This window comes from Anarhichas minor, unplaced genomic scaffold, assembly GCF_050575085.1.
Source record: "Anarhichas minor isolate MPS153535 unplaced genomic scaffold, ASM5057508v1 ptg000002l, whole genome shotgun sequence".
In the NCBI taxonomy this organism is placed as follows: Eukaryota; Metazoa; Chordata; class Actinopteri; order Perciformes; family Anarhichadidae; genus Anarhichas; species Anarhichas minor.
Window position 1 is genome coordinate 7,282,646 of NW_027466448.1, and position 12,278 is coordinate 7,294,923.

Here is a 12,278-nt window from a genome sequence, read left to right on the forward strand (position 1 = left end):
TAGCAGTTAGCACCACTATGTGCCTTTGCTCAGCTTCAGAGCTGTAAGTATGGCTGTAGACTCTTGGACTTTTGTGTATAGATACAGCGGACGTGGAAGTGGCACAGAGAGAGCTGTGTGTCGATAGACGGTAGCTTTAGTGTCAATGTGACAGCAACACTCTAAAAACTGTTTATAAATGCTTCATAATCATAAGTGGTTTATAATACACCATAAAACAGTAAAATGTAGTTGTAAGCAGATATAAGGGAATTTAAGTGCATGTATTTATCAACAATCTTTAACTGTTGTATAAACTGTTAATGAATGTGATATACTGCAACACACTGCAATTACACAATTGAAGAAATGTTTGCAAACTGTTTATTCAGGAATACCAATTAAAAATGTATGTAATGAAAAAATATGAGGTTACAAATGTCCCTGTAACTACATAGTGTTTTAAGTTAGGTGTTTATATTCAGCTTATAAAAATCAGTAGGCGGTACAAAGTTCTACTGATAACGTGTTGCTTGTTACATGTCTTTTGACTTTACTCTGAGATATACGGTTACACATCTATGTCCTGAAGGTGCTAACTGGAATAAACTGTTATGAGAGATCAACAGCTGAGATTTAATGCAGATGAAAAGTATCTGACGTGATGAAATAAGCAGACACCACAGAGTGATTTGGGTTTTCTGTTTATGTAAATTGTTCATGTCGAGTATACGTCAGATTCTGACACGTTTGACTCGATCAAAGCAGGTAAACGGAAGCAGCGATCTGCTCTGAGTTTTCGTCACTAATAGTTCAATATTTTATACAAAATTGCACATTTCAAAACACAGGTTTTTTTTAGTTTTCATCAGCTCAGTTTCATGAAATGGGATGATTTTGACTTTTGAAAACAAACTCAAAAAGGATCCGACCATCCAAAAATACTGCAAGGAAAATGTTACATCTTGTTGGAAATCCACAGGTCTCACAAGAGAATTCATACGCAACAATTGACTGATCAAATTAAAACAAATTATTTTCAAGTACAATAACTTACAATCTGAAAACAAATTACCAAAATGGACATTTCCTCATTTACACGCTTTCTTTTCATAAATGTATTTCATCAAAAGAACTTCTTTGCTGCTGCTTCTTGTTGACTTCTGCAAGAGAAAAGAAGGAGAGACACACAGAGCGTTACAGACAGTGGAGGAAGAAGTACTCAGAGCTTTGATTTTAAAGCTTCTTCAGCAACACCACAATGTAGAAATACTCTCTAGAAGTATTAGCATCAAAATATACTTAAAGTACCAAAGTAAAATAACCTGACTCCACAAAGTTACAAGTAACTAAAGTTGTTAAATAAATGTAGTGTAATAAAAAGTACAATATTCAAGTTAATACAATACACACGTTAAGTACAAGTACCTCAAATTTGTACTTTAAGGGGAAATTTGCAGATTTCCAACCACATCTCTATCTATCGGAGTTAAGGAGATAGTGTGAGAAACTTGTCCTTCCTGCATCCAGGGACGAGGCGGCGACATGCTTGGTGGCAACAAAGAACTACGAGCTATTTCAGTAAATGACGTCTTACTTGTACATGACGTAGCAGAAGAACAGGACCGACTGGACGACGATGAAGATCACAAAATGAAGAGTTGATAAGCAGGTCGGCATGGGCGGCACATCGGGGCACTTCATGATCTTCTCAGCTGGATTCTGTGGGTGAAAACATACAAATAACAACATGGCTCTATTCTACACACCGCTCCATGCGAGGCGCCGCACTGTGCTCCATACCTGAGCATTACGCTGCACCAGGTGCTCCACGTCCCTTTTGACCAAGTGCAGGTGTTCCTTGATGTCGTTGAAGTGCTGAATGGTCTCGTAGGTTCCTATTCCGCCTGCGTTACCCTGGTGTTGGGTCGAGCCGATCTGTTTCAGTGACTCAGTAAAGGAGTTTCTGCAGGGACAAAGAAAAGACGCGCTAAGTCTCCGCAAAAGCCAAAAACATTAATACTGCAGCTGCTTCCCCCCAAAGGACAGAAATGATAGAATCTTTAGTGCCGCAGCCTTTTTAATACCAAATAAATATCTCTGAAATATAGGCAAAATGTTTACTTTTGTCAATTTCAGTCTATGTTGGTGAAACATGATGCCCAGTAAATACGCTGTGTGGTATCATTTATTTACAGTGATACAAATTGTCCAAAATTAATCTCTTAATCCCCATTCACTGGAGGCTACATATTGTCAAAGTTTGAAAAACAGAAAATTACCATCTGATAAAAGAGGTCATGATTGCTGAATTAATCCCTTATCACAACATGTTCTTACAACAGATTACAAGTACGGGAGGTTAAGAAACAGCCTGGAATCCAGAGTCTAGTCATCATGCTAAAGAAATGAAAAAAAATAGTGATTGAAAAAAAAAGGAAAATGAAGTGGAAAGAAACAAATGACGTCATCGGAAGCGTATTGTCCCGTTTCTTTGGGAAGAAGCTGGAAGTCTTTCCAAACTGAGAAAGGCAGAGAAAATGTTTTGAATAACAAAATAATAATAAATAAATAAATAACAATAAAATGTTTGGTTTCCTCGAGTGAGACAACCACAGTCTGTGTCTAAATTAGACAAAGTTACAGTATTTGTGTCTCTGTGATAAAACCTACTGATGCATTTAACTCAAAGTATCTGCAACTTCCACACACCAACGCTGAAGCATCACCAGTATTAGTAACCCTAATATAAATACATCTTAGTATACGTTTCTCAAATTTTGGCTAGTCGGCTCTGACAAAAGGTAAAAGAAAAATCCCACCAGCATCTCTAAAATGCACATATTAATATTTAATATATAAAGTGTTTAAAAGTGCAAAAACCTGCGTAATAAATATTACGTGCCATTTCTTGGTCGGGCAACAACCGGAAATTCATAATTCAATAACTCAGAGGGTTAAAAGTCAACACTAATGTCTGCTAATGGTGTTATGTGTCTAATATTTGGTGATGTCAGTCACCTCAAAACTAGATCAGATAAAATACACACATTTTAAAAACCATTACTCTCATGGCTCACCAATTATAAAATGTAAAATCTGTATCCTTCACTTTCAATTCCCTCAGTGAATGAAATAGAGTCAAGACATCTTAAGCCTGGATCATATTTCTCCCAAAATGAAATTTCTTAAAGTTGATTACTTACAGGGAGAAAGCAATAAGTTTCCCTTATCATCTTAAACACATCCAAGACGATTATGAAGGAAATAAAAAAGTGACAAATGAAAGTAAGTCCGAAGGCCCCCGAGGGGAGGATTGTGACAAGAAATCAATTGGCGGTAAAAGCGTGTTTTGCTCGTGTACGACAGATGTATTTAAAGACGACTTAATCTGATAAGGACAAAACGGTGCTAAGACGGTGGCCTTTTCTTGCTCGGCCACATGGCTGCGGTCTGAAAGGATGGATGGGGATGACACACAAACAAAATCTAATTTGCTTCACAGAGAGGGCAAAACAAAAATCTCCCTTGAGAAAGCAAGTGAGCATTTATTAAAGCCTAACATCTAATCTTCATCTGCCACAAGTGACCCATTTATGAGCAGAAAGCCCTCCTTGGGAGTCTGAGATGAAGTCCTATCATAAACTCTGTGTTTAAAAGATGGGCCAGGATAAACTGAGAGCTTAATCTACAAAGTAATACAGATCAGTTGCTCACATTAGCACATTAGAGGGAGCAGCTGCAGCCTTTTGCCAGCGTCTCAATTTATATTCAGTGTCAATCATCTTAATCCCGTGCACCTCCGATCGTGTGCTTTCTTTAAATGGAACCACGACAGAAACTCTGTCTTTTCCTGCTGTTTAAACAACATAATTCACTTGGGTGTGATTCGCAAAATGAGACACGTTGGGAGTGAGAGTCTGGGTGCCATGTGAGTTATGGGTCAACAATATAATAAAGAAAAGCATGTATTTGAGGATGAATGCCCTGTTGGATTTAGGGCATATAAACAGCTTGGTTCTTTTATGATACACGGGACTAAGAGATTAATGTTACATAAAATTAAATCTTTAATATCTTGCGATTCTGATTAATTCTTAATGCAGATGGTGTGTCGAAATTAAGACACACTATGAAACTGCAGCCACAGGACAAACGTGTCCTTTTTGAATAAATAAAACAACATTTCTTTGTTGAAGAACTAAAGACAATTAACAGCTGAACATCCAAAAGGTTGACTAGAAATAAGCAGACTAGTTGGAGCATTCATAAACTTAATTATTGGTGAAAAAAACATATTTATGAGAAGGGTTTTGAAGAGGATATTGTTTTTAAATCTGTTGTGTGCTCACAATGACTAAGCCTACAAGCACCTTAGGCAAGCAATACAAAAGCACAAGATACAAGCTCCAAACATCAATACATCACATTCTGAACACCTAATCAGGCTTACTTACTATAAGTACCAAAATCAAACGGTCAAGGAAGGCACACCATCATAAAATCTATTCTAAGCTGCATTATCCTGGCATTAAAAACCTGTTCAGGCTCTCATCCGAGAGTGGGAAGACGACTGTCCATATAATTAATAACGGAGAAGATTACAGCTGGATATTACTAGATCATGCTGTACGTCTCGGCAATGATATTGTTATTCACGGTGATGATGTCAAAAATTAATTTTCTTTACTTACTTTCTTTATTATGTATACTTTTTTTGTTTTAAGGGTAGAGTAGCAACACTAACGCGCTTGTCGGTCCTCATTATTGTGTATTTTCGTTGCGTTCCAGTTTGCTTGTTTCACCGCTGGTTTGTGCGTAACGTGTGTTTTTGTTCCGGGTCAAGCGGGGCTGGTGTAAAAATACATGTCCTTGTACCTTGATGGCGCATTATAAAAGGTATTTGTATTTGATACAAATGTTGTATAATCCTGCAAAACCCAAGAAAAAAAGGTTTTAAAAGAAAAAAAGAAACTGACCAAAATCTTGAGGCAAGTCCTGTTTTTAAAACAGGTGTAAATTATGCAACTTCTTAACTATGCAATTAATGTTTTTTTTTTTTTTACTATACCACAACAAATGAGTAAAACGGTTTAGAGCCAAGACCAAGGCAGTGTGATGATTATCCCATTCAGCACTGAAGCTTCTAGCGCGTCTTTGTGTGGGAACGTGCATGCGACTGATTTACTGCACTTGGATTACCCGGCTGGAAGACACCTGTGATGTTGCAACCACTGCATCCTGAGATTAAATATGATTTATGGGACTTAACTGCCAGGATTTCCCTTGTTTTTCATGCTCGTACAACAGATCTCTCTTCCTGTTTGTTGCAAAAACAACAGCTAGATTTCAGGCTGACCGACCGTCAACAACAATGACACTGTTGTTACTTACCTCAGCTCGTTCAGATTTTTGAGAACCTCATGCTGGGTGGTTATGACGGAGCCCAACTGTTGTTGGCCTGCAGTATCCGGCTAGAAGAGAAAGACAACACAAAGAAAACACAGGTTAAACAAAAACAGGTTATTCGTCTTGATAACCTGTTAACAGTTAAATAAACAGGTTTCTTTACGTGTTGATAATCAGTTTGAGCACGCATTTTAGAATCAATTAACTGACTCTAAGCCACCAACTATCATTCAGACGGCTACGTTAACAATAAAAAGTGAAACTCTAAATCATTCATAAATCCTGTTCACTTTGTTAACTAAAACTATGACAAAATATGTTCATCAGCCACCTTTTCTTCCATGACTGAGACGAGGCGATGACGAGACGGCATTAACTTTCTTTAAACACGAAGGATGTCAAATAAATATAATCTGATGTAAAAGGACATGGGCACTTCAAAAAACACCGGACAGAATGAAGAGAGAAAACTCTGACTAAAAGTATTGACTGAAACATTTTGACTTGTTGCTGACTAAAACTAGAATAAAACTATGATGGATAAAAATGACCTAGCCTCCAATGGTACCACTGCTGCGTATTGTGTGAACTCACCTGTGCCGACTCGGCGTTCGTCCCCTTCTTGGCGACCTCGTCGGTGAGGACGTTGACGTATCGGCGCTGCTCGTCCAGGATCATAGCGAGCTGCCGGTTGAGCTGTTTGATCTCCAGGTGGATCCGGTTCTGGCCCTCAAACACCTGACGGATCTCCCGGTCATTCACGGTCTCGTACATGTCCTCAACTGAAGAGGACGCAAAGATTTAAACCAATTAAAGTCAAATCTACAAACATTTATTCAGGTAACTTATGTCTCTATGAGTGTTTCATGATTTATATCTTCCAAACTATTTAACTTGGCTTGTTCAGATTATATAAAACAGATAAAGAGTTAAAAATAACAACTTTGTGTTTATGATCACTTTAGGATTTGATTTCGGAGAACTAACTTGGCTCTCCTTGGACGTCTGGGTGCTCTTTCTGAAACTCCTCTTTCTTTTTGTCGAGCTCTTGCTGGAAGTTCTGAAATTCCTCCTGGTACTTGTCCTTCTCTTCTTTAGGAATCTCAGATTCAGGTGGGGGCTTCAGTGGGAGAGACAAAAAAAAAACCTCAATAGAGGCTGTGCTTAGGCTACTTGTGCACATACAAGCATGCGCACACATAGACACACAGCTACAGAAAAGCACACACAGGATTGTGAAAGTATTAGGAGCTCTAGGAAAATGTAGTTACCGGTTGCTGGCCCGGCTCCGAGAGTCTGAACAACAAGAAGGACAAAACATCGTGGTCATCTAATGGAGGAAAGAAATTCTGAATTACAAAAATCACAACTGAAACGAACACATTTTAAATCATGGTAGCACTTTACATCAGTGCACGGTAATAACAGGGTTACAAAGGGGTTATAATTGAGGGTAAAAAGAGTGAAACTGGGGTCATAGCATGGCAATCACAGAGTAACTTAATATCTTGATTATAACAATAGTAATATATTTTGTAATAGGGGAATGGCAGGTCAGAAACATGACAGTAATAGTAGGAAGAACATCTCAGTAGGATACAAATTCTCATAAATAAAATTAATAACAGCGCATTTGTTTTATAAAAACATCAATAAAGGGGGAATACAAATTTGAAATCTTTTTAGAGAGTAATATTGGTGGTAGTGTTAAAATATACTGATGGAAAAGAAGATAAGAGAGGTAATAACAGAGTAATTAGCTCATAATAAAACTTATGGAACTAGAATCAGAAAATATAAATAAATATAAAAATATCCAAGAAATCATATTGAAAGTTCTCTCTATTCAACAAAATGAGAATGCATAACTGCCTGTTTGTATGTATTTTAAATCTTACTGTAAACACATCACATCAGCCTCTCCACCTCTGTTCATTTAAGGTTTCTAAGTGTCTCAGAGGGGCAGTAGTTTCAATTAGGACTCAGAAACACTCAAAACTCTCATTTCACTCACAACTTTAAGGATTTTCAACACGGAGGTTTGAACAATACCTGCTAAACCACCGGTGGCAGCTGAAATGCCAAAGAAGCCTTCACCGGGGAGGACCATGTTGTCCACCTTTGTGCAGAACTCGTAGTCGTCTCTGTCAGGAGTGAAACCATTGTTGATCATCACCTGAGGAGGAAGACGGAACAATGACTACCACGGACTGTGCTGATCATCCGACATGTGCGATATAATAAGATCAGCGCCACTGGCTGAAAGGGGCTTTTATTCTCTTCATTTACACAGGAGATAACCAGCGCTCCGTGTGTTCCCCTACCGTCAGCGTCTTCTGGTAGTACGTTATTTTGGATCGGACAGGATACGGTTTGTTGCGGAAGTCTCGTAAACATGTGCCGAGGGCTTGTGTGGTGCCGTCACTGGATCAAAACAACATTTTAAAAGACAAATTATATCGATTGCATTGGAGCACAGTAATCCACACAGAGACACGAGGGAGGTGGAGGTTATTAAATAAGTGAATGACATGAATGTATGTTTTTGTAAACAGTGTGAATTCTAAGATAAACTGAAATGGCATTGAAAAAGTGATTTAAAGCTTTCACTGGCCCGGGGGAGATTAGGAAAAGATAGAGGATTATTTACTTTCCAAGCAAATATAATCATATTTCCTAATCTTCTTTAAGTTGTTAAAATTTGAGTTGGTGAGGACATCTGAGGGAAAGCAAAATAAAAAAGTGTTTACTTACTTTTGATGGTCATAAACAAGTTTGCCATTGTTTCCCACAACAACTATAGCTGGGTTATTTTTCTGGAATGAAGATGGAAGAAAACAAGGAAACACATTAATCCTTTTTGTTCATCTGAAGACCAGACCTTTGCTTTTATGTAATCCTATCTTAAAATATTAATCCCATACCTGAAATTTATCATATTCATACATAAACAATAAACACTGACCTTTCCATCGTTGTCGAAGGAGTCAAAGAAGATTCCGACTCCATTCCACTGGTCGGCGCCGCCGTACACCGGACCGTCGAGGCCTTGCTCCGAGGTGAACCACACAGCCTGACGGACAAAGAAAACGTGGTACAAATGTTAGTTTTAGCTTCTTTTACAAAACTAAAGTCAGAGACGGTCTTTTGATTTGTGTCTTTGAGGTTTCTCTCCTAAATAAATTACGTCAGGTGAATGTTGGAGTATATATTACAGGTATATACATGTGTCTTAGTGCGGCTAAGGACTGATCTGACACACTGATCTGCAAGTTCTTCCATATCGGATACACAAAGTGTGACAGGCAAACAGTATGTTATTTGAATGTTAAGGTAAAATCTCAGCTCTCACTACAGGTGATCTTAACTCCTCACATCAACGCGTTGTAATGGTTGGATTATTCATCAATTATGAGGTGGAGTGAGGTTGTGGATTAAGTGTAAACTGCAGGGTAGTGCAGATTAGGATTGCGTCATTAAACCAGAAGCTCAACCAACACTTCCTCCGTTTGGGGAATATGTTTTTTAACTACTTTTCATTCATTGCTCATGCTGCATAAAACACAACAGTCAAAGCTAACTTTAGATTCATGGCGCTCGATGCTACAAATACAGTTTGGTCGGTAGTGTAAAAGTATTAATACGCAGCCCTAGTATAGAGGATAAGAGTATGTCAGGTGTGTCGCCCCTCCTCACCAAACCGTCCGCTCCCATCCGGCCTCTTCCAGATACTCTGAACGTCACCTCGGCCTCCCAGTTGTCAAAGTTGACTTTGTTTTTTGTCCACACGGAGCCCTTCTGACTCCTGAGGGACGGCGTGATGCGCACCTGGTCTGCACTGGGAATAGCATCTTGGATGGAGAGGAGAGAGGGACAGAATAAACAGAGATATTAGTAACATATGTTGGATGATTTCTATAGAAAACAATAAAGAAGTCATGTTCCGCGTGTGATGTGACGACACTCATACCGTTATCATGAGTCAGCATTATCAGTGTATACTATACTCTCTATTTGTTTAACTAAGTGTGGAAGATTGTTCTCAGATTTGTTTGAACAATCTTACACCCATGCTACTCAAACATTTGCATACTTGTGCTGAAACAACAATGACTAGATTAATTGTCAATGTCACTACTAATCACTTGCTGCTTTTCATTGTAACTTGGCCAATGTTGGGTTTTGGAAACATCTTGAAGACCTAAGACTACAGGTAAACTCTGCAAACTTACAATAGCCATTATATATATATATATATATATATATATATATATATATATATATATATATATATATATATATATATATATATACACACACACACACACATACATATATATATAGCCTCAAACGTCCCTGGTTTGAGGCTAGTCGCACACATTCTAGGCCACGTCTATCTGTCAATATAGGGGTGCTTCCTTGTCCCCACTATATTGTCCTATGAGAGACAATATCTCCAAATCTTCATGTCGTCATCTTTGACTGTGGAAAATGGTGGTGGAGCCAAAATCATGAATCAGCAGACTGATAATGTCACGGCCTGATATCAATGCTGATTTAGGGGGAATGCAGTGGAATCTCATGCTGCTGCTTATTGCGTGCTCATATCAGCAAGTGGACAACTCAGCTGAGGTGATGCAAGAATCCAAAGGCCCATTTTGACAGAGGAAAGTTCAACACTTTCTAGTTGCATGTGTCTGTGCACGGACTCTAATAGACAGCCAGCGCCTTTAACGTGCTGCCAGGACACAGTTTGAAACCGACATAAAAGCTAGGGGTGCTTAAATGAATGAATTCCCTGCTGCAGTTTTGAATGGACAAAGCAAACCCGCTGTCATTTCTGAAACATCCTCCGCGGAAACACGTCAGTTATAAACCAGCCAAACGTCACCGACCTCGAGTCATCTTCATACACGAGTGTTTTAAACTCAAACAGCTAGACGACCAAGCGAGCTCTGTGGATGTTGACAGCTGGAAACTTACTTCCAGTGTGGATCCAAAACGGGACCCCGCCGTCGGGCTGAGACAGGTGCGGTCCTTTGAAGCTGTATTTGTACTCGAATCGGCGGTGAAGAAGCTCCTCTGACGTCGAGGCACCGGCGGCGACGTCAGCGACACTGCAGTGAAATATTATCGTTGTGAGAAAAGTTATTAACAACACACGACCGTCGGCAGTCGGGCGCTGTGCTATGGACACCGCCATGTTTCTGTATCACTGCTGACGTAGCGCAGAGACCACGAGCATGATGGGATGTCTGTAGAGCCAACAGGGCGGTTTCTGATTGGTTGAAAACATGTCTTTTTTTCCTCTCTTTTTCTTCTTCTTCTTTTTTTTTTAAGGTTACAACTGAGGTCGACAAGGTGGGCCTTCTGAACATATGTCATGTTTGCAGCAAAAATAAATAACAATAGATAAATAAAATATAAATCCATGTTTATATAAATTAGGGCTGCAACATGATTAATCTGCCAATTATTTTTTGTCTGTAATATATAATTATAGACAAAAAATATATATAATATATATATATAATGGCAGACATTATATAAAATGCCAGACATTGTCCATCAAAATATCCCAAATTGCATTAGCATTTTTGTACATTGTCAAAAATGCTAATGCTAATGTGAATGCTGATACTAGCTAATGTTATTGTGAATAGACTGACACTACTGCTAATGCTAATGCTGATGCTAATACTAGTAACCTTGTAAGACTGATGGTAATATGCTATTGCTAACTGTAGTACAAAAATATCTTAATAATAATACAAATGCTATTGTAACACTAATACTTTACTAATATTAATGCTAACACTAATGTTAATGCTAATGTGAATGCCAATATTAGCTAATGTTATTGTGAATAGACTGACACTACTGCTAATGCTAATGCTGATGCTAATACTAGTAGCCTTGTAAGACTGATGGTAAGCTATTGCTAACGGTAATACAAAAATATAATACGAATACAAATGCTATTGTAACACTAATACTTTGCTAATACTAATATTAATGCTAACACTAATGTTAATGCTATGTCAGAAAATAGTGAAAAAGGCTCATCACAATTTCCCAAAGTCTAAGGTGATACTATTACATTTCTTGTTTTATTTGACCAACCCTCCAAAGAAGAAAAGAACAGAGCCGCTTTTCCTACAATGACAAGTGAAAATGTCTGTTGTGAAAAAGGCCTGTTGCAGAATTTGTGTGATGATTTTCACCACTAAAGTTAAATATCAACTTATGTTGGCTGTCCTACTTAGTTCTGTAGCCCAACATGTCTTAATCTAGTTTTAAAAGTTTAATCGGTTTAGTTTATACTGTGCTCACATGTTGCGTATTCCTGACTGAAGTTGTGTTTAATCAAATAAACGAGTGGACACATGAAAAACCAAGGGGCCAGGCAGCAGCAAATGAATCTAGCCATAGTATACATAAATGTCACCCCAATTGCCCACAAATCTATGCTCTTGCAGTGATGATTGTGTGTAGGCTACATTATCAAAGAAACATAAAGTATCCAAAAGTGTGCTTTCAAATGATGTAATTTACATTGAAATATGTTTAGTCCTGTATAGTACATGTGTATTTAAAAAACACACACGCAACAAACTTCTCCGTTATGTCAAAATCCTAATAGAGGTTTTAGTCCTTTCAGCTGCAGGCTCGTCAGCCTGCATGAGGTCAGTGAAAGGTTAAGTGACCTAGCCGTGCTGGCTGCTGCTGGAGCTTTCACTGGTGTCTGAAAGCCTCAGTGGGAGACGGGAGATGACACAATTATGTGTCACTCGCTTTCTATGTACTTTCAGCCCGCTTCTTCCTATTGCTTCTGGAGGTGCAGCATCACTTTCTGTGAGGGCCTGTGATTACGGGTTCAGGAACGAACC

At 38.5% G+C, this 12,278-nt stretch overlaps 1 protein-coding gene across 1 annotated transcript; it reads right to left on the reverse strand.

Moving 5' to 3' along the window:
• Positions 1–346: 346 nt before the first annotated feature.
• On the reverse strand, positions 347–10,608 carry lman1 (lectin, mannose-binding, 1). Its single transcript, XM_076087604.1, has 13 exons — positions 10,372–10,608; positions 9,085–9,239; positions 8,354–8,461; positions 8,143–8,204; positions 7,713–7,812; positions 7,441–7,564; positions 6,660–6,718; positions 6,376–6,508; positions 5,983–6,170; positions 5,374–5,453; positions 1,783–1,945; positions 1,577–1,701; positions 347–1,142 (listed from the first exon to the last, which is right to left on the reverse strand). The coding sequence occupies exons 1-13, from the start codon at positions 10,589–10,591 to the stop codon at positions 1,106–1,108; spliced, it is 1,554 nt and encodes a 517-aa protein (XP_075943719.1). The 5' UTR covers positions 10,592–10,608; the 3' UTR covers positions 347–1,105.
• Between the last annotated feature and the right edge of the window lie 1,670 nt (positions 10,609–12,278).